Source organism: Pleurodeles waltl, chromosome 11, assembly GCF_031143425.1.
Source record: "Pleurodeles waltl isolate 20211129_DDA chromosome 11, aPleWal1.hap1.20221129, whole genome shotgun sequence".
Lineage (NCBI taxonomy): Eukaryota > Metazoa > Chordata > Amphibia > Caudata > Salamandridae > Pleurodeles > Pleurodeles waltl.
Genome location: NC_090450.1, coordinates 821,072,827 through 821,096,084, shown reverse-complemented (window position 1 = coordinate 821,096,084; position 23,258 = coordinate 821,072,827). Strand labels below are relative to the sequence as shown.

The window sequence follows — 23,258 nt, the reverse complement described above, 5'->3', positions numbered from 1 at the left end:
TCATTGACAAGGACACCCTGGAAATTTCTGCATATCACAACCTTCATTTGACACATCCACCAGAAGTGTTACATCCTCATACTGACCAAAGAAGCACAAGGCAATAGAGTATCATCCTTCTGAGGCAACTCAAATTCAAGATACTGATCATTAAGAGAAGTTGCCTACCTCTCAAAGGTTGCACATTCTAGAATTGAATGGCTAAAATGGCCCAGAATCTCCTTTTGCCGACCCTCTCAGGAATGAAGAGTCAAACAGTGATCCCTACATTTCTCCATCAGTACCAATCACTTAGCTCTGAGGTGTATTCCAGCCTCACCATAAAGTGACCTCTGGAGTGGAAAGCCTACCTCTATATAAGGCTTTAAGGCCTTACAATACTGTGCACAGAAGAGCTTTCACCTTCTTGGCGAACAGTATAATTTTCATGCGATTTCTGCAAGCTGAGACATCATTGTCAGGGGATAGGCAGTACAGGCATCTAGAATGTCTTCTTGCCATGACACTGGATGCAGTACACAAAAAAGCTCTATACCACAAGAAAAACAAAAAAAATCCATCTAGCCTCCAAAAGTGGGAATAAAAAATGGATGCCTAAAATCTGAACGGAGGGAAGAATGACTCCTAAGGGACAGAAAGACTGAAAATATAAAGGTGTTCAAAAGCCTTGCTCGGTCTAGAGAAAGAATTGAGGTAAAACATATATGCCAGTGGCTGGTGTGTGTGCCATACAGTAAGCTCACCTCACTGTAGGAGAAAGGGGTGCACAGCATTACTGTCTTGATCTGTTTTGAAGGTTAAGATCCAGAATGGCTACTGTGAATAATTCCAAGCTTACGAATGTAGGGACAATTCCTTGCTGGGGAAGAACCACTCTGATCAAAACACTCAGTGTAGGAAAGTACCATCTTGCCTAGCATGTTACCCCCATATTTCACTGTATATATGTTGTTTTAGTCTATGTGTCACTGGGACCCTGCCAGGCAGGTCCGTGTGCTCATAAGTATGTGCCCTGTATGTGTTCCCTGTGTGATGCCTAACTGTCTCACTGAGGCTCTGCTAACCAGAACCTCAGTGGTTAGGCTCTCTCTGCTTTCCAAATTTGTCACTAACAGTCTAGTGACTAAATTTACCAATTCACATTGGCATACTGGTACACCCATATAATTCCCTAGTATATGGTACTGAGGTACCCAGGGTATTGGGGTTCCAGGAGATCCCTATGGGCTGCAGCATTTCTTTTGCCACCCATAGGGAGCTCTGACAATTCTTACACAGGCCTGCCATTGCAGCCTGCGTGAAATAACGTCCACGTTATTTCACAGCCATTTACCACTGCACTTAAGTAACTTATAAGTCACCTATATGTCTAACCTTCACCTGGTGAAGGTTGGGTGCAAAGTTACTTAGTGTGTGGGCACCCTGGCACTAGCCAAAGTGCCCCCACATCGTTCAGGGCAAATTCCCCAGACTTTGTGAGTGCAGGGACACCATTACACACGTGCACTGTACATAGGTCACTACCTATGTACAGAGTCACAATGGTAACTCCGAACATGGCCATGTAACATGTCTAAGATCATGGAATTGTCACCACAATGCCATTCTAGCATTGGGGGGACAATTCCATGATCCCCTGGGTCTCTAGCACAGAACCCGGGTACTGCCAAACTGCCTTTCCGGGGTCTCCACTGCAGCTGCTGCAAACCCCTCAGACAGGTTTCTGCCCTCCTGGGTTCCAGGCAGCCCTGGCCCAGGAAGGCAGAACAAAGGATTTCCTCTGAGAGAGGATTTAACACCCTCTCCCTTTGGAAATAGGTGTGAAGGCTGGGGAGGAGTAGCCTCCCCCAGCCTCTGGAAATGCTTTGATGGGCACAGATGGTGCCCATCTCTGCATAAGCCAGTCTACACCGGTTCAGGGATCCCCCAGCCCTGCTCTGGCGCGAAACTGGACAAAGGAAAGGGGAGTGACCACTCCCCTGAACTGCACCTCCCAGGGGAGGTGCCCAGAGCTCCTCCAGTGTGTCCCAGACCTCTGCCATCTTGGAAACAGAGGTGTCTGTGGCACACTGAACTGCTCTGAGTGGCCAGTGCCAGCAGGTGATGTCAGAGGCTCCTTCTGATAGGCTCTTACCTCTCTTGGTAGCCAATCCTCCTTGCTAGGTAGCCAAACCTCCTTTTCTGACTATTTAGGGTCTCTGCTTTGGGGATCTCACCAGATAACGAATGCAAGAGCTCACCAGAGTTCCTCTGCATCTCCCTCTTCACCTTCTGCCAAAGGATCGACCGCTGACTGCTCAGGACGCCTGCAAAACCGCAACAAAGTAGCAAGACGACTACTAGCAACCTTGTATCGCTTCATCCTGCCGGCTTTCTAGACTGTTTCCAGGGGGTGCATGCTCTGGGGGTAGCCTGCCTCCTCTCTGCACCAGGAGCTCTGAAGAAATCTCCCGTGGGTCGATGGAATCTTCCCCCTGCAACCGCAGGCACCAAAAGACTGCATCACTGGTCCTCTGGGTCCCCTCTCAGCACGACGAGCGTGGTCCCTGGAACTCAGCAACTCTGTCCAAGTGACTCCCACAGTCCAGTGACTCTTCAGTCCACGTTTGGTGGAGGTAAAGTCCTTGACTCCCCACGCTAGACTGCATTGCTGGGTACCGCGTGATTTGCAGCTGCTCCGGCTCCTGTGCACTCTTCCAGGATTTTCTTCGTGCACAGCCAAGCCTGGGTCCCCGACACTCCTTCCTGCAGTGCACAACCTTCTGAGTTGTCCTCCGGCGTCGTGGGACTCCCTTTTGTGACTTCGGGTGGACTCCGGTTCACTTTTCTTCCAAGTGCCTATTCAGGTACTTTTGCGTGTGCTGCCTGCTTCTGTGAGGGCTCCCTGAGTTGCTGGGTGCCCCTTCTGTCTCCTCCTCCAAGTGGCGACATCCTGGTCCCTCCTGGGACACAGCAGCACCCAAAAAGCTCTACCACGACCCTTGCAGCTAGCAAGGCTTGTTTGTGGTCTTTCTGCGTGGGAACACCTCTGCTTCATCGCGACGTGGGACATCCGTCTTCCAAAGGAGAAGTCCCTAGTCCTCTTCTTTCTTGCAGAACTCCAAGCTTCTTCCAACAGGTGGCAGCTTCCTTGCACCCTCAGCTGGCATTTCCTGGGCTCCTGCCCACTTTCGACACTGACGCGACTATTGGACTTGGTCCCCTTGTCTTACAGGTACTCAGGTCCAGAAATCCACTGTTGTTGCATTTCTGGTGTTTGTTCTTCCTGCAGAATCCCCCTATCACGACTTCTGTGCTCTCTGGGGGTAGTAGGTGTACTTTACACCTACCTTTCAGGGTCTTGGGGTGGGCTATTTTTCGAACCCTCACTGTTTTCTTACAGTCCCAGCGACCCTCTACAAGCTCACATAGGTTTGTGGTCCATCCATGGTTCGCATTCCACTTTTGGATTATATGGTTTGTGTTGCCCCTATACCTATGTGCTCCTATTGCAATCTATTGTAATTCTACACTGCTTGCATTACTTTTCTTGCTATTACTTACCTAATTTTGGTTTGTGTACATAGATCTTGTGTATATATATTATCCTCATACTGAGGGTACTCACTGAGATACTTTTGGCATATTGTCATAAAAATAAAGTACCTTTATTTTTAGTACTTCTGTGTATTGTGTTTTCTTATGATATTGTGCATATGACACCAGTGGTATAGTAGGAGCTTTACATGTCTCCTAGTTCAGCCTTAGCTGCTTTGCCATAGCTACCTTCTATCAGCCTACGCTGCTAGAAACACCTCTTCTACACTAATAAGGGATAACTGGACCTGGCACAAGGTGTAAGTACCTCTGGTACCCACTACAAGCCAGGCCAGCCTCCTACACTTAGCACTGCAGTATTTGCTATTTCTATGTGCTGAAAATGATAACCGGTACAAATGTTCAATTTAATAGTATTGACTCATTTCACAGTTATAAGAAACTGAAAATAACATTCTCGCTCTCCACCATGGAAGACTTCTAATCTCTGCAGCTCCACTGTACTATTTGTACAGTACTACATACACCTCCAACCCTTCTTAAAGGTCCAATACTTACTTGCTGTAGTGCAGCTGGAATAGTAATAATCTTCTGAATGGCACTTCCCAGTCGCTCGATGTAATAATCCCAATCCAGGATCTGTGTAAGAAACCGCATAAATCAGGAAGAAGAAAAAGAGAATCCAGAGTTTGGAAACTGGGGAGACTGAGGCAATGAATTACACTGAAATATGGGCTGAAGTAAGGCTGGGCTCTTCTAGAGCAGTACAAGCAAGTTAGGTTTTCAGGAAAGCCACAATAAATATAAATAATGAAAATGCATAGAGAATGAATTTCAGTGCAGTATTTGGATATTTGTAGGCCATATCTGACTGGGCTTTAGACTGGACACAGACAACAAAAGTAGTCCTCCAAGCAAGGTCAGATCATAGGATATCGGGGAACGAAAAAAAGAAAGCAGCAGAGTTCAGGCACATCACCAGTCAAGCTATCAAAGTTTCTACAAAGAGTATACTGGTATCACACTTATGCTTTCTGACATGCAATAAGCAAAAATAGTGTTCAAAATGGATGCCAAGACAGTGAAAAGATTCAAGAAGTACTAACGGTCCGGATGTCCAAATCCTGCAGCGAGGAATTCTTCAACCATTTACGCAGATAATGTTTCTTCACTCCGCTCTCTGCCTGGAAGATGGCTAAGGGGATTGCCCTGAGAAAAAATGTAAAAGCTGATTATTTTCGCCAATAGAATGAAGCCACAAGAGTCTACAAACCACAAGTTAGTATAAAAACTCTCACAAATATCTTATTACCAGCTTTATAAAAGACAGCATGATCCTGACTCAGTTCAAGACTTCCAAGTAAAGGAACCTTCCTTGACAGCCAGGTACAGAGGGCAAATCCTTGAGACTGCAGAACAGGTATTACCACCATGTAACATGGTACTTCTATATCTTGAAGCTCAATCAACATTTACAGTCGAAACCTCAACTAAATAGGGTCCCACCCATAGCACTGATCGGCGGACTATTGGAACTCAAGTGCTCATATCATTGGGTTTCCAGAACTGAATTTGTGTCCTATGAACAGGGACCCTTTTTACATTGTGTAAATATTGTTAGTGTAAATATATCTTTGTTATTGTATGGCTCACTAGATTGCACTTGCACTGCGCTGTCACTTGGAGCACGTGCATTTGTTTTTGACTACACTGATTACCCTTTCATCCAATTTGTACATCTTAATACAGAGCATTAATCATCATTTGTGTTGAAAAAAACAGTTTTTTCGGCCTTGTAATAATTCAAAGTTGAATGACTCCTACGGGAACCTTGAGAAAGTTGGCTTTATCTTGTTCCAACCATTAGGTGTCTGCTTACTGCATCCTGGACCACATGACTAGGTGTAGTCAGCAGTTTGTCTTTGTGTATTGCTCCCAGACAGTGAAACAAAGAAAAGCTAGGTGTTGGCAGGATGGACCACTTCAACTTAGCTAGGGGTAGGAGCGGTCATCTACCACACTTGCACATCACAAAGGCCCTGCCTGAGCACTCCCTCAAAGGGATTGGACACTAATCTATGGTGTCCCAAGGCAAGCTAGGGCCATGTCAGGGAGACAGGAGATTCCAAGCACCTCTGGAAGCCTCTTCCTTACTTCAAAGTGGGTCTCAACTACAACTATTGGACCTCAGACCCCAGATTTTCAGTACACATCTGGATCTGTGTAGGTCTCAGAAGAAGGAATGCTGTGCTGCTCTGCAAGAACTACCAACCTGCTGCATGAGTGAAGGACTGGACCTGCTTCTTGAACTCAGGACCACCAGAGTGACTCCAAGGGCCAGATGGCAGACCTCCTGATCAGAAGCCTCAGGGACAGAACAGGCTTCCCCAATCCTATACCCAAGCAACTAGACTCTGCAGCTGCGAGTCCTACCCTCCTAAGTGGTGCCATCCCAGTCTTGGACCCCTTGGAAGTGGGCCTGAATGTGCTCTACCAGTCCAAACTGTGGTTCCAGCAGAAATGAGACATTGACAACGCATCGCCGCACCAACTCTGCATCAGGACCGCTGTGTTGTTCATCGCTGGACTTTGCATTGCTGGTTGCAGCTTTCCAGGAAACGCATCTGCACGATGCATCCTCAAAGAAGGCCTTCGCATCAAAAGCCCTTTGCTGACAGCATCCTCTATGATGACGCAGGACCTTGCAGTTCCTAGGAAGCTCCACTGCACAACAATCCTCGATGCAGAACTCCACATCGCTCCGCAACCAAGATTTAAGGTACTCTTGGTTCAGCTGGCATAACCAGGTCCCTGTAGCCGGCCCATTCTCCCTCACAGTAGGCCCGAGCTTGTGACTTTGTTCCAGTCCAGCGCAACCAGATATCGACAGCTGGCACTTTGTGCTTTTTGATGCTATTTTCGTTCAAACTTTGACACTATCTCCCGTGCTATGGATTGGAGTCATTTTGGTCTTAATTTATTACATTTTTCGAAATCGGTGTGGGATTTGTCTTGTGTTGTGTCTCACTTTATTACTTTTGTGTCAAGCTACCAGAGGGTTAGGCACAGGTTAGTTTTGGGATTCTTGTGACTCCACCCTGTCAAAGACTGCAGTTGCTGCCTGAGTAAGGTATAACCTCCCATCCCAACCAGTAACCCAATTTCTTACAGTGGGCAATAATTCAAACTCTGTGCAGAGCAGGATAGTATCTACATTGTAAGGTGGAGGCGCAAACGTGGTAAAGGAGTGGTCTAAAAATGATTCTGGGAAGCTGGCGAAAACATTAAGAATCAAGCTATATAGGTTCAGCCAGAAAGGACTGAGAACCAAGATAAAAAGTCAGCAAACAAATCTCATCTGAGTGAAAACGTGATAACTTTATAATGAAAGACAGGCATATCTGAAACATCAGCCTTTCCTCTGTGGAAACAGCATACAGCCAAAAGGCTCATAAGAAAATCAGTTCAGTGATGTGCTTGGACAAGCTGACAGCTTTGAGAAAAACTATACTGGAAAGAGAGAAGGCTTGCATCACTTTATACAGCAGGCTAAAAGTGGGCACAACAAAGCATTACTAAGTTCAAACTGGAGCTTAAGACATCTCTTTGGTGAAAAGAAGTCTGGGGCGTGAAGAGATGGCATTTAAGGGCATCTTGGAAGATAGAAAAGGAATCCACCTAAGTACATATAAGTGCTAACATGGAATGAAAGTGCCCAACAACTTCAAACCAAAAATGTCTTCTATTTTTGCCCAGAGCTGGGTACTGAAAATATCAGTTGTATTTTGCAATTGATTAGTAAATGTTCAGGCATCTGCAAGAAATACTATCAGGCCTAGACAAACCCAGAGGCATAAAGATCAGCTCTTTAGAGACCATTGGCATAAATGCAGTAGATTTACGGAAAAGTGCAGAACTCTGCACCTTTCCCTTGTCTGTAAGGACTGGTCAAGCCAGGAGTATAAATTGAACATTGGCAATAGGTCTAAGAAACAACACTGACAAGTCACTTACTTCTCTCCAAATTGACGCAGGATTCTAGAGGCTAAGAGTAATGAGTCTCTAGATAGAATTCAACAAACCAAGCACAAGTGCTTCCAGTAGCCCATCTGTGTATCCAAGAAGCATGAAATTAATATTTGGCTTGGGGCCTGGGAGATTAATTGACCTCCTATTCAAAGGGAGAAGATTCAACTAATCGGCTTAATAGACGTAGGAATAATTTTCTAACTTACAGTATTTATACAACATGTAAGGAGACATTCAATAGAGTTGTCCATACACACAGGCCTGTCACTGGTGAGCAGAAGTAGGAGGAGGCTGTACAATAAACAAAGACCAAACTGTTTATCGTGAAAGACAATATCAAAAGATGATATTGGCAATAGCACATTGTGTGGAGTTGCAACACGTACATCTCCCACAACGGAATGTTAAAGAAATCATTATAATGGCTGCACCAACCAAACAATGAGGATTTTCTAGTTGGTGAAATCTGAAGGATTGGCTGGTAAATAAGTGGGCATGTCTCCAGCAAAGCAGAAACTTATTTATATTTAGCGAGAGAAACAGTGGGGATGGTCTTGTGGCACACACGATGAATCATGACAAACCCCATTATTGATAATAAGTAATGAGCTCCAAGAGCCTGTAATACTAGGAAGCTGCATTCTGCGCACCATGATGTTGGAAACAACAACATTACACAGCACTTAAACAGGGAAAACCGAAAAACTGCACCAAAAAATTGTATTTGCTTGTCTGCCTGGTTGACAGGAACTGTGCATGTGTTAACCTTTTGAACGTTTCCAGAGAAAAAGAAGTAGACCAATTCCAAGAAGTGGCACATACCAGCTCACTTCTATGTTAACCACCAAGTAGAAGAATTACAAATCAATTACCAGTTAACCTTGGGGGATTGGAGGGGTGGAAGCTTGACTTCACCTAGAGTTATCAGATTATCTTCCCACAAAAGGTCCTTTGCCGTATGAGCTTTGGGACCTTATGTCCATGTCAGAAGGAGCTGTCCTCTTATCAAGATTGACCACACTGATGTTTTCTGGGTATTACAGTATTACTGGGTCCCATGGACAGAAGGCATTCCCATCCTCACAGCCATGGGCACTGGTTGCAATAAACAGCTTCCTCCTATAAACTTCTTACTTTCATTTTGGGCTAAGGTAGACAATTTGTTTATTTGATCGCAGAGCATTTTTCATGGGCTACTAAAACAGTGCAGTAAGCTTAACAACTTGAAGGCTTGAAATTTTGGATCTGCCGACCCTAACATATTTTTTGGACAGTCTTTCCCAGCATTCTTCTGCTATGAATCACTTGGGGAGAAATAGACACTATGTCTTCATTCTCTGTTTCTTATAACTCCCCTCCTACCCACCTTAAAAACTGCAAAGCATGGTTTCTTAACCCATGATAAGTCCTTCCACCCTCACCTGTAAACAACAGCTGACCTCTATAACCATCCCTCTAATCCCTTTTCCTATCTTATTGACCATTTCTCCACCCAAATCATATGCTGCACACCTCTCTGTGACTGGTGAGCCTTCTGGTTTCCTAGAGATAATGTAGCGGCAGCTGAGACCAGCATCTTTCACCATTTGGTCCCCGAGGAACTCGGCCAAGCGCTTGGCTGTACTGATGGAAGTAGACTTCTGCTCCCCATAATCTTCCAGCTTCCGAGACATTGAACGATTCTCCGAGATCAATTCAAAAAGTTCTGAGTCCGGCATGTTAGCGGCCTACCAAAAACAAAAAATATTCTCAGTGTCTTCATCTCAGCACTGCCGGACAACAAATAAAGCTTCAAAATTCACTACAGTTCCTGTGTCTCATTACACTCCCAAGTCACCCTCATAGCGTATATAGATTGCGAATTTCAGAGCCCAATTTTACCTTGCTGTAAAGGACATCCAGCCAGTAATCTGCTACTTTAGCGACAGAGGCATACACTTCCTCAAGAGTGGTGCCCTTCAGAAAGGCCTCAAAGACTGAAGACTGGAAAATCTTAATCAACTGGAGTTCTCCACGCCGCTTAATTTCAAACCCTTTTAGCTCTGCCAGAGACCCATCTTCATTAAACACTGCATACCTGGGAGTAAAGATGCAGCACCATCAGTGGTAGTGCAAACAATATTGTCCAAAACAGAAGAAGAGTGGTTGGGTATTAATAATGATGGCAGGAATTAGCTTTGGAGCACAAAAATAACAGCACACAGAGAAAGCATGTGGAAAACTAAAACATGTTGAATACCAAATAGGAGCATTATTTTCTCAAGTCAGGGAAAACCTGAGTCATCACCCAGTTGCACAGTGAGTATGTTACATACACGTACAGAGAAGAAACAGGGACATGAGCGAGAGAGACAGAGAGAGAGAGAAAGACAGAAAAAGAAAACAGAGGAGAGCATAAGCAACTAAGAGAAAAAGGAGGTATCTGCAGTCAGTCTTAAAAAAAAAAAAAAAAAAGGAGATATCAATCAGCACTCCGCAACAAAAAGAAATAGCAGGCAAGCAGCTTAGAAGAGGTGTAAGCCCTAGAGAAATAGAACAGTAACAAACCAGTGTCAATGCTGAGAGCACAGACAGCGAGCGATGTCAGCATCCAGGCTAAACATCTCTCTCTGCCTTAAGCACAGAAGACATCTGGACCAAGTGGCAGAGAACAAGAGGAAGATAAAAAGACAAGTTATAAAACAAGAGCAATAGGCCAGCAACTGAGAACATACAATAAAGGAGAGAGAAGACTTAAGCATCTGGGGATGAATCCATACCAAAAAGGAAAGAGAACAAGGGAACAGTTACATAAAAATGTTACCACTAAATTAGGCTTAACACCACAATTAGACACAGAAACAGCATCACTACCATGGGCAAGAACAGGAGATAATAGGGGACAAACAGAGTTTGGAATTTATGTAGGAGTGTTACGTAGTGTATAGTCCTTCCGCAAAACTCATACCGTTAATACTTATGCTTGTGACGCCTACCTCTTCTTTAATTTCTTCCCTTCCTCCTTGGAGGCGGGGAGAATCATGGCAAGATAAGGCCCGTCCACTTCAAAGAAGATACTGTTTTCAGAGCGAGCTACATAAGTAAGCGAGGCAGGGTCGACTAGTTCTTGATATTGATCATTTGTGAATCCCTCCTGAAAATACAAAATTAGTTAAAAGACAGAGTTGAAAGACTCAGCACCCAGAAACCGCTTCTAGGCAAAGAGCTATACGAAAGGGATTCTAGGCACAGAGCTTGCATACAGAGCTTATATGCACCAGAGCTCTCAAACAGGGCTTTTATGCACCAGAGCTCTCAAACAGGGCTTTTATGCACCAGCGCTCTCATACAAGGCTTCTAGGGACATACTCTGACAGGGCTTATGAGGCACAGCACTCGCAGATTGGGCTTCCCATGCACAGCTCTCACAGAGAAAGGGCTTAATGGGCAAAGCACTCGTAGACATAGCGCTCCCACACACAGCACTCTCAGACAGGGTTTCCCCAAATAGATGGGATTTAACCAATAAAGGTCTCCAATACTCCCTGAATATAGCATTCAACAAGGAATCCCAAATATTGCTACAAGAAGCTGCTTCCCACATACATTACAGGAGGAATAATTCATGGGGAATTAACCAGACTGTCGTTTCCAAGTGAAGAGTCAACCTGGAAGAATGGGACTCCACCATGGAATATTAACCAAAGACAAAAAACAGATGACTCCACTATGGTCATGAAGCACGCAGAGGCACGAACAATGCCGATAGTAGGAGCATAATTATGAAGAAAAAACAAAGGGAACTTTCAAATATTTAAAAAAAAAAAAATCTTCAAGACATTGGTACTAAAAAAAAAAAAAATAGCAGAGATAAAGCACTATCTGTATTCAGTGGTTTGTTTCAAATATGTTCTACAGGACTTTTAAAATGGTCAACTATGATGCACAGCTTTAGTAGAAGTATTTGTCTTCCGCTGAATGTGCAGAATGAAACCTGTTGCAAGACATATTTAACCCGGCTCACCTTCACCAAGATATTTAACATGGCACCAGGATAGGAGATGGTAACTTTCGGCTTCTTTGCATTAGTTGACTTAATCACAAAGTTCTCAGGAAAACTGTTAGGGAGGACACACCAAATTCCATCAGTGTCCAACTCTAGTGGCCTCCTGAAGGGAGAAAGAATTATTGATGAGAACTCACAAGAGTGTACATGTACAAGCAATGATAACAGTAAGAAGAGCCAATAGGACCATACAGTCAGCCCATGGAGGGAACGAGAAAGTAAGCTTTCAGTACTCTGACTCACCCAATCTGCTCAATCAACTCCCGAGCCTGCGTAATGATGTTCGCCCCAGTGTAGCATACAATTCCAGCCATCTCCATGGAATACCAGCGAGCCCTGCCAATAACCAAGATAGACATTACCAGTTCTCAATGGTACAATGAGAAGGGATTTTCAAGGATAGATGAATGGTGTAAGGCTAAGTACGGAGAAAAATTAATAGCACACCACTGTGTGACAGGTGTAAAGCAACAAGTAAAGGGGAGCACAGGGCAAGTGTGGCAAAGGTCAAAGCCACCACAATAAGGAATAGGTTGGCCATCGAGGTTGGCATTAGGAGGCTCTGCCAGGATGAAGAAATGAGCAAAATGGAAAGAAAGAACAGCCCTCTATGTATTAACTAAGTACATGACAACAGCCAAAGAACATTGACAAAACACTGATCTTACTAGCACCCCAAGGATCACTTCAAACAATGAAGTCAGGAGTAAGAACAGCATGTCATGGGACACACGTCAAGTCTGCCACCAACCAAACAGATGGTTGGAGGGCAAAAGCCATATATAACAGAGCAAGAAACTTAGGGCCTGATTTATTGCATGCCGGATAGGGTTACTCTGTCACAAACGTGACAGATATCCCGTCCACAGTATTATGATCCCATTATATCCCATGGGAATAGTAATACAGTGGACGGGCTATCCGTCACGTTTGCGACAGAGTAACTTGTCCGGCAAACTCTAATCAGAACCTAAGACTTATTTAAAGACAGCTGCTGCTTTCTGGCAGATATCCGGCATACACCAAATTCCCCGCAAAGCCCCAAAAGTTGTTTTTTCCAGAAAGGATTCCATACTTGCCCTGAACAAATACCTGTACCAGAAAAAAGGGCTATCTTTTAGTGCCAAGGCAACATCTTCCTCCAGTCTCAGGAATGAAGAGCTGGTTTTCATGTAACAAAGGCTCTACGGCATGGGTTTAGGATTTACATGTTTGGCCCAGAGGACCAAGACTACTTGCCAGTGTTATTACAACAGAAAATGTGTACAGGCCTTTAAGTATCAACAGGGACACAAACGGTGGGATGGGAAAGGTGTGCATTAATGTACAGAACCAATGATAAGGTCCCTGACCATTTTCATTTTTGTAGTAATATGTTTGACAACAAGGCTACCACTGCAGCTTTGCTTTCTCCATCTTGAAATGGATTGAGAAGCAGCAAATTTCACGCTCAACCTTCTGCCAAATCTGTCCATGCCAGCTGAGTTGTACATGCTAGATGTGAAAAAGGCTGTCTAAGGGTACAATGAAAACCTAGTTAGATTTATGTTGCTTTCGTACTGGCCAAAAACTCCAAACACTATAGAAGGAGGGTGCTGCATACTTGATTGTCCATTGCATGAGATGTGAGATAGGTATGAAAATCTTCTGGGGAGACATGCAAGCAAATTCTTCTTCTAAAGTGTGGTATTACCACCGACAGGCATTTGATAAATATCCTCCGGGAGAGTTAAGAGAGAAAGAGGATACCTTTGCTAAATAGTAATGAGATGTGGACAATGAAAATTGCTCCTGTAAAATACATAGCTGGCTTGACCGAGCATCCTAAACACTAAGTTACTCTCCTTATTTCCAGAATTGGCCTCAGGTCCTTCCAACCACAAAATAAATTCAATAGGCTCTGCCACCTTTGTTAAGGTGGTTTCTACTATTTCTTTTGTTCATTAGTCTAGCAAGACGGTGGCATGTAGCCTCAGGACCTGCTCGTATTAGTCATTAATCTTCCCTTTGGGAGGCAGTAGAGTAATAGGTATCACAATAAACAGTATTGAGTAACCAGTCTGTGTAAATTGCAAAATCAATTTGTGTTAAGCTATTTTTCAGCTACACCTCAATCACTCCACTTGTTGGTGTGGTTTGGAGAAAGCTCTATAAAATGAGATGGCGGTTGCATTTAACCAAAGTAGAAGCCCTCTTTATCCTAGATAGGGGAGTCCAATATAGGTTCTCAAAGGCTGGACCCATGTCACATTTTCAGGCTAACCCTGTGAATTTCAAGATTAATCACTTACAGTCAGTGGTAATCCGGAAAAGCCTGTGCTACTGCAGCAAGCAAAGTCCTTCCATAAACACCTCTCCTCCAAAAAAATAAGCTTGTGACTGGGACCGAAACTGTTGGGTATATTTCTGCATATAATATATAACTATCTGTAATTCAATTGCACCTGCTCCATCCTTTCAGCAAAAAGGTACAAAACAATCTGTCTGATGAGCAGTGTATTTCCCTATGGAGAACACTAAAAAAGGGCATCTGGATGAAAGGAGTCATCTTAATAACATAACTAAGACCATTTGTCTGAAGTTGGCCTCTGTACCATACTCGCCTGGCTATCAGTTACTGGGTAACTTTCAATCTTTGTTCCCTCTGATGCATACAATTGAAAATATGTACCACAGTGAGGCTTTTTAAGACAGAGTTGATTTCTCCTCTGTGCTGATCCACCTGGGGGACCTACAGGTTCCACAGTTCAAGCAAATATGTGTCCACTTTCGTGAGACATGAAATAACAAGAGTTCAGTAATGAAGCAATTGTACTGCAGGTGAAAGCCAGGAGTCCAATGAGTTTCAGAAACAATGTAGAAAAAAGATTAAGTGTCATAGTAAGCCAGAATTTGAAATGTGGGATGAATATTGTGTTCCAGAACAAAATTAAGTGGAAGGTAGGACTACCATATCCCTGACGGATAGAAAGTGGTAATAGGCTGTGGTTCAAAGAAAAGTGATTTTCAATACCTCAATAAGAAAGTGGTTCTGTGTAATGACAGGCCTACTTGTGACAAGAAATGAAGGTTGAGGGAAAAGAGACAAATGTCCTCACTGTGGGACAAGTTTCCCTTTGGAAACGGCGTTGGAAAAGAGAAAACTTTTTCCACGATGGAGAATCCAAATGCAGGAATTGAGGTCTGCTGTCCCATGCAGGCCTCAACCTCGATCACAGCAGGTCGCACTTTGTGACCCAATTATTATTAATTATGCAGATTGTTTTGTGATGTCCTGTGAATGGAATATTTGGGATGCAACTTAATGGTGCATGGGTTCCATCACAAATTATATTCCCATTTGCACATCCCCACTACTTCCGACATAATTGTAAGGGGTGATTTTCTCTGTTGTACATTGGGTGGGGCTAGGGGGTAGATGCTTGAAAGGGTTAAGGGTTCCTTTCTTATTTTGCTGGATATTTATAAAAAAAGGAAATATGTATGTTGGAGTTCTTAAGCTCGGAGAAATGTGAAAAAGAGTTCATTACAGTCCAAAAAAGATACTTTATTGAAAGATATCACATCAGTGACTGGGAAATAAGGGGAGACAACTGTAGTAATGAAAATGTCACTTACCCAGTGTACATCTGTTCGTGGCATCAGTCGCTGAGATTCACATGGTATGCATGAGCTCGCCATCTGGTGTTGGGTCGGAGTGTTACAAGTTGTTTTTCTTCGAAGAAGTGTTTTCGAGTCACGGGACCGAGTGACTCCTCCTTCTGTGCTCATTGCGCATGGGCGTCGACTCCATCTTCGATTGTTTTCCCCGCAGAGGGTGAGGTAGGAGTTGTACTATAGTAATAGTGCCCGCGCAATGAAAAATGTAAGTATGTACCTATTAAAGGATTAAATAATATATATACAAATGTAGAAAATTGAAGGTAACTTCTGAACTGCTACAGGCTTCCGGGGAGGTGGGTGGGTCCATGTGAATCTCAGCGACTGATGCCACGAACAGATGTACACTGGGTAAGTGACATTTTCAGTTCGATGGCATCTGTCGCTGTAGATACACATGGTATGCATAGACTAGTAAGCAGTTAGTTCCCCATAAGCGGTGGTTTAGCCTGTAGGAGTAGAAGTTGTCTGAAATAGAGTTCTTAATACAGCTTGACCTACTGTAGCTTGTTGTGCGGATAGCACATCTATACAGTAGTGTTTGGTGAATGTGTGAGGCGTAGACCAAGTGGCTGCCTTACATATTTCCTGCATTGGGATGTTTCCTAAAAAGGCCATTGAAGCACCTTTTTTCCTTGTTGAATGTGCCCTGGGAGTAATGGGCAGTTGTCTTTTTGCTTTAAGGTAGCAGATTTGGATGCATTTAACTATCCATCTGGCTATACCTTGTTTTGATATTGGGTTACCTGCATGAGGTTTTTGGAATGCAATAAATAGCTGTTTAGTTTTTCTGATGTTTTTTGTTCTGTCAATGTAGTACATTAATGCTCTTTTGACATCTAATGTATGTAGTGCTCTTTCAGCCACAGAATCTGGCTGTGGGAAAAAAACTGGTAGTTCTACCGTTTGATTTAGATGGAATGGTGAAATAACTTTGGGTAAAAATTTTGGATTAGGTCGCAGGACGACCTTATTTTTATGTATTTGTATAAAAGGCTCTTGTGTTGTGAACGCTTGAATTTCACTTACTCTTCTTAGAGATGTAATGGCGATGAGAAAGGCAACTTTCCAGGTTAGGAATTGTATTCCGCAAGAGTGCATGGGTTCGAAAGGTGGGCCCATGAGTCTGGTTAGAACCACGTTTAGGTTCCATGAAGGAACAGGTGGTGTTCTTGGTGGTATAATTCTTTTAAGCCCTTCTATGAATGCTTTGATAACTGGTATCCTATACAAGGAAGTTGAATATGTAGTTTGCAGGTATGCAGATATTGCTGCAAGGTGTATTTTAATAGAAGAGAAGGCTAGCTTTGCTTTTTGTAAATGGAGCAAGTAATTTACTATATGTTTTGGAGTTGCGTCTAGTGGTTGTATCTGATTATGATGGCAGTACCAAACAAATCTTTTCCACTTACTTGCGTAGCAGTGTCTAGTGGATGGCCTTCTGGCCTGCTTTATGACTTCCATACACTCTTGGCTAAGTTGTAAGTGTCCGAACTCTAGGATTTCAGGAGCCAGATTGCTAGATTCAGCGATGCTGGGTCCGGGTGTCTGATCTGTTGGTTGTGTTGCGTTAACAGATCTGGTTTGTTGGGCAGTTTGATGTGTGGTACTACAGACAGATCTAGCAGTGTTGTGTACCAGGGTTGTCTTGCCCACGTTGGTGCTATTAAAATGAGTTTGAGTTTGTTTTGACTCAATTTGTTTACTAGGTAAGGAAGGAGAGGGAGAGGAGGAAAAGCGTAAGCAAATATTCCTGACCAGTTCATCCATAGGGCATTGCCTAGGGATTGCTTGTGTGGGTATCTGGACGCGAAGTTTTGGCATTTTGCGTTCTCTTTTGTTGCAAATAAGTCTATTTGTGGTGTTCCCCAGAGTGTGAAGTAGGTGTTCAGAATCTGTGGGTGGATTTCCCATTCATGGACTTGCTGGTGATCTCGAGAGATTGTCTGCCAGCTGATTCTGGATCCCCGGAATAAACTGTGCTATTAGACCAATTTGATGATGGATTGCCCACTTCCATATTTTTTGAGCTAACAAGCTTAACTGCGTTGAATGTGTTCCTCCTTGTTTGTTTAGATAATACATCGTTGTCATGTTGTCTGTTTTGACAAGGATGTATTTGTGGGTTATGATTGGTTGGAAAGCTTTTAGTGCTTGAAAAACTGCTAATAATTCTAGATGATTTATATGCAGTTTTGTTTGATGTATGTTCCATTGTCCTCTTATGTTGTGTTGATTGAGATGTGCTCCCCACCCTGTCATGGAAGCATCTGTTGTTATTACGTACTGTGGCACTGGGTCTTGGAAAGGCCGCCCTATGTTTAAATTGATACTGTTCCACCATAGAAGCGAGAGGTAAGTTTGGCGGTCTAGCAACACCAGATCTAGAAGGTGACCCTGTGCTTGAGACCACTGTGAGGCTAGGCACTGTTGTAAGGGCCTCATGTGCAGTCTTGCGTTTGGGACAATGGCTATGCATGAGGACATCATGCCTAGGAGCTGTAGTATTGTTCTTGCTTGTATTGTTTGGTTTGGAGACATGTGTTGAATGACCCTGATGAAATTGTGGATCCTTTGTGGAGTTGGCGTTGCTACTCCTTTTGTCGTGTCTATTATGGCTCCTAGATATTGCTGTACTTTGCTTGGCAGAATGTTTGATTTTGCAAAGTTGACGGTGAACCCTAGTTTGTAGAGGGTTTGTATGACTTGATTTGTGTGGTTTGAGCATTGTGTGAGCGAACTGGTTTTGATTAGCCAGTCGTCTAGATACGGGAACACATGTATTTGCTGCCTTCTGATGTGTGCAGCGACTACTGCTAGGCATTTTGTGAATACTCTTGGAGCGGTTGTTAAACCAAAAGGCAATACTTTGAATTGGTAATGTATTCCTTTGAATACAAACCTTAGATATTTCCTGTGTGATTGATGTATTGGTATATGGAAATATGCGTCCTTGAGGTCTAGGGTTGTCATGTAGTCGTGTTTTTTGAGCAATGGTAACACTTCTTGTAGTGTGACCATGTGAAAGTGGTCTGATTTGATGAATGTGTTTACTACCCTGAGGTCTAGAATTGGACTCAGTGTTTCGTCCTTTTTTGGTATCAAGAAGTACAGTGAATAAACTCCTGTGTTTATTTGTGTGCTTGGTACTAATTCTATTGCATTTTTTTGCAGTAGTGCTTGAACTTCTATCTCTAGAAGCTGTGAATGGTATTTTGATAAATTTTGTGATTTTGGTGGTATGTCTGGAGGGAATTGCATGAATTCTATGCAATAACCATGTTGGATAATTGCTAGGACCCATGTGTCTGTAGTTATTTTGTCCCATGCTTCGTAATATTGACGTATTCTCCCCCCCACTGGTGTTGTGTGGGAGGGGTGAGTGACGTGTGAGTCACTGCTTGTTGGTAGTGGTTTTGGGGCTTTGAAATCTTCCTCTATTCCTAGGGAATTGCCCCCCTCTATACTGGCCCCGAAAACCTCCCCTGTACTGTCCCTGGTAGGTGGGCGGTGCGGACTGTGAGGTGCTAGCTTGTGTGGCCTGACCCCGAAACCCTCCTCTAAAAGGTGTTTTGCGGAAGGTGTTATAAGATCCTCTGCTCTGCGGGGAGTAGAGTGCGCCCATGGGTTTGGCTGTGTCAGTGTCCTTCTTGAGCTTTTCTATGGCTGTGTCGACCTCCGGACCGAACAGAAGTTTTTCGTTTACTGGCATGTTAAGCACTGCCTGCTGAATTTCTGGCTTGAATCCAGACGTTCTGAGCCATGCGTGCCTACGGATGGTAACCGACGTATTAATGGTCCTTGCGGCCGCGTCTGCTGCATCCATGGAGGAGCGTATTTGATTGTTGGAAATGTTTTGACCTTCCTCAACAACCTGTTTTGCTCTTTTTTGCAGATCTTTTGGGAGATGTTCAATGAGATGCTGCATCTCATCCCAGTGGGCTCTGTCGTATCGCGCTAGCAGCGCTTGTGAATTTGCGATGCGCCACTGGTTTGCTGCTTGGACAGCAACCCTCTTCCCGGCTGCATCGAATTTCCTGCTTTCTTTATCTGGGGGAGGTGCATCCCCAGAAGTGTGTGAATTTGCCCGTTTTCTGGCAGCCCCTACCACCACAGAATCTGGTGGCAGCTGAGAGGTGATGAATACAGGGTCCGTAGGAGGCGCCTTATACTTTTTGTCCACCCTAGGCGTCACTGCCCTACTTTTAACTGGCTCCTTGAAAATGTCCTTTGCATGGCGTAGCATGCCTGGGAGCATCGGCAGGCTTTGGTAGGAGCTGTGGGTTGAAGAGAGGGTGTTAAATAAAAAATCATCCTCTACTTGTTCCGAGTGTAGTTCCACATTATGGAATAGTGCTGCTCTAGCCACCACTTGTGAGTAGGCTGTGCTGTCTTCCGATGGTGATGGCCTAGTTGGGTATGTGTCTGGGCTGTTATCAGACACTGGTGCGTCGTACAAGTCCCACGCATCCTGATCTTGGTCATCGTGGCTCATGGCGGTGTGAGCTGGCGAATGTGACGGGGTGTAAGTTGGCGAAGCCGGAGTTACAGGTGGAGGCGAGGGAGGAGGTTTTACCTTTTGTGCTGTTTGTTGCTGAGGAGTAAACTGAAGCGTTCTCTTTCGTTTGACAGGTGGAAGGGTACTGATCTTCCCAGTCCCCTGCTGAATAAAGATACGCTTTTGCGTGTGATCCACGTCAGTGGATTGCAGTTCTTGTTCAAATCTATGTTTCTTCATTTGTGAAGACATAGAATGCTCTTCAGTATAGGAGCCTGAAACAGGGTCTGATGTCGCTTTTTTCGGCTCCGAAAACCCTGTTGATTGTTTTTTCGGCTCCGAGGTAACCTTCCTCTTTTTCTGTGCCGAAAATTCTTGGCCTCTATGGTCTTCGGCGCCACTGTCTCGGCGTCGATCCGTGTCGACACCGAACTCTCGTCGATGCTTCTGTTTAGCACTCTCTCGGTCCCGAGGAGGCTGCGTGCCGGTGTCTCGACCGAAGTCGGACGATCTCGACACTGAATGGGCCTTTTTCGGTGCCGATTGTTGGTCACCGAGAATTTGGGTGGAGCCATGGCCGGTTGGCAGTGGCGTCCCCTGGGCCTTCTTTCCTTTTTTAAGTTCTGATCTCGACGTCTTACTCACAGTTTTTGTAGAGTCTAGCTCGTCGGAGTCTGAATCCTGGATGGAAAAGGATTCCTCCTGTTCCTCTTCTGTCTCGAACTGTCGACGCTCCTTTGGCGTGGACGCCATCTGCAGTCTTCTCGCTCGACGGTCGCGCAGAGTTTTTCGGGACCGGAACGCCCGACAGGCCTCACAGGATTCTTCGCTGTGCTCGGGTGACAGGCACAGGTTACAGACCGAGTGTAGGTCCGTATAAGGATATTTGTTGTGGCATTCGGGGCAGAATCGAAACGGGGTCCGTTCCATCGGCGTTGTTCTCCACGCGGTCGGGCCGACTAGGCCCCGACGGGGTGCCGAAATCTACCCCGAAGGGCACCAAAGCGCTTCGATGTTCAACGCGTCGTCGTATGTGTCTATCTCGAACCGGATCGCAACGATACCGTCGAAAATCTTCTGGTTTCAGCTATCTTTCCGTTCCGAAACTCGGAGCGACAGGAACACGTCCGAACCCGATGGCGGAAAGAAAACAATCGAAGATGGAGTCGACGCCCATGCGCAATGAGCACAGAAGGAGGAGTCACTCGGTCCCGTGACTCGAAAACACTTCTTCGAAGAAAAACAACTTATAACACTCCGACCCAACACCAGATGGCGAGCTCATGCATACCATGTGTATCTACAGCGACAGATGCCATCGAACACATCGTTATTTGACAACTTAAGTAATGGATCCAAAATAGCACTGTGAAGGTCTTTTTACAGCCCTGATATAATAGTTCCTGCACCAAATAAACTCCTAAACAATTGAGGACTGGCTGTGAAAGCCTGATCCGTGAGCGGGAATGGACATTATCAGTAATACTCTATAAGTGTAGCACTCCACCCTCCCATCAAAAGGTGAACTTACCCTTTGCGCATGACGTATCCGTAGAATGAATTGAGGATACACTTGTGCGCCAGCTGCAGAGACTCATACAGGATCTCCATGTTCTTACAGCGCTTCATCTCTGCAGCATCTCCACTCTCCATCGCTGCAGACAACTTCTTTTTCCAAACCTGAAAGTGATGAGTGGAAGCATAGACAAAGGAGGATAGGAAGTGGTAAAGGAGCAGATGGAATAGTGGAAGCCAAGGGATGATACAGTAGGCATAAAGCAAGATATGGGGTACGGAGGCAGAGAGAGCAAGAAGAGGTGGATAGGAGTCAGCGAAAAGGAAGGAGTGAGAAGCAACAATTTAAAGAGGAAAGATAAGGCGAGGGAGGAGGTCATGAGGAAGGAACAAAAAGAAATAAGTAGATTAGGAATGCATCAGACCCGAAGTTGTGTGGTGAAAAGCAATGATGTTTAAAACATTGCACAGGGAGGCACTCAACAGTAAAAATTCAGTTGTCAAAGAGCATCAAGGATCAAGTGGAGAGGTATAATGTGAAGAATAACTATGAGAGAACACTAAAACAAAGTGAATACACGCATTACATGCACATTAAAGTGGCATAATCTAAACATCACATTCTGCGAACAAAATGGGTCTTTTGAGACCCTAGAAAACAGTTACCATTACAGTATCTCACCACTGAATCAGACCACAAAATCACTATAGTAGGCACAGTACGTCAAAATCCGCTTCTTAGTATGGCATGTTTCCACAACACCACTGAACATTATCTTAAAAACCAAATCCCACACCATCTGTCTCAATTCCTTCCTGTTATAGCTCACCCTAGCCCATACCATTTGCCATCCTATGCATTCAGGCTTGTAAATACCACTGCTCCCTCTCATAATGTCTCAAAACAAGGGTATAGATTCCTCAAGAACATCTCCATCACAAACCCCTTCCCCTCAGCCCACACCCAAAACAGACCTTGTGCAATCCCTTAAACTCATATCGCCTGTCACGGAAGGCACGAACAGTGTCTACATAGAAGGAGTTCTCGCGTTGGCAGATGGTAGTCACCCGATCCTCAAGACGTGTCACATGGATCTTCTTGTAAGCCCTACGGCAGTAATCTGAACAAGAAGACAGTGTCTTACTCAAACAAAATGGGCCAACACAAGGGTCCATGTCAACCACAATTAGAGATGTATGATGGATAGTGCTCTGAAACATATCATGAGGTGCTCACCAGCCAAACGCTTCTTCTCGTACTTGGCCTGTTCCTCCCGATTCAACTCATGAAAAGCTCTGGGAGGTCGATCAGGAAAGAGTGGAGGAAACTTCTCAGACTCTAGCTGTTGCTGAATGCGGTGGTATTCACTGCGGCTGGCTGGCACTGAAGAGGGATGGAAAGAGAGAGCTAAATAGCTGACGATTATGTCTGTTTTATTATACAACTATTTACACTATCAATTACATTTTGCTGAACGGTGCACTTTCATGGTATATAAAAAAAAAAAAAAAGCTCCGAGGGAGCTTAGAGGTCAACAAAGATGGTAATGCCCTACTTGCTCACTCCCATCCTGAGTCACCTCGAAACAGAGGGAATTAGAGAAAAGACTTCCCCGCAGAGGTGGTGGGGGCGTCTCACCCAGCAGACTCCGCTATGGCATGGGTGGCATTTGGTGGAGGTGGCGAGCCTGGAGGGTTTTCGGAACTGGGATAACATAGGTATTTCCACTTTGGGTGACGTCTGGAGAGGGTCGCACATGCGGTCCTTTGAGGACCTCCAGAAAAACTTTTCATTGAATAAGACACAGTTCCACAGGTATCTCCAGCTCCGCCACGCCCTCCTAGTACACGTCCGGGTGGGAGATGCCATACCCGATTATAGTCCCATGGAGGCCAGGGTGCTGATGGGGGGCCTGGGTAAGGGAGGTGTTTCTCAGATATATCGCACCCTGATCACTGGCACTACAGGTTCTC

At 44.6% G+C, this 23,258-nt stretch overlaps 1 protein-coding gene across 1 annotated transcript in view; it reads right to left on the bottom strand.

The window, feature by feature from the left end:
- POLE (DNA polymerase epsilon, catalytic subunit) overlaps nt 1-23,258 on the bottom strand; it is a 293,620-nt gene that overhangs the window by 150,762 nt on the left and 119,600 nt on the right. Inside the window, exons 19-28 of the mRNA XM_069214647.1 lie at nt 22,522-22,668; nt 22,260-22,405; nt 21,301-21,449; nt 11,855-11,947; nt 11,570-11,714; nt 10,542-10,699; nt 9,448-9,643; nt 9,079-9,293; nt 4,644-4,746; nt 4,096-4,176 (exon numbers count right to left, since the gene is read on the bottom strand). Of these exons, the coding sequence (XP_069070748.1) occupies nt 4,096-4,176; nt 4,644-4,746; nt 9,079-9,293; nt 9,448-9,643; nt 10,542-10,699; nt 11,570-11,714; nt 11,855-11,947; nt 21,301-21,449; nt 22,260-22,405; nt 22,522-22,668 (1,433 nt within the window). The remainder of the gene's footprint in view (nt 1-4,095; nt 4,177-4,643; nt 4,747-9,078; nt 9,294-9,447; nt 9,644-10,541; nt 10,700-11,569; nt 11,715-11,854; nt 11,948-21,300; nt 21,450-22,259; nt 22,406-22,521; nt 22,669-23,258) is intronic.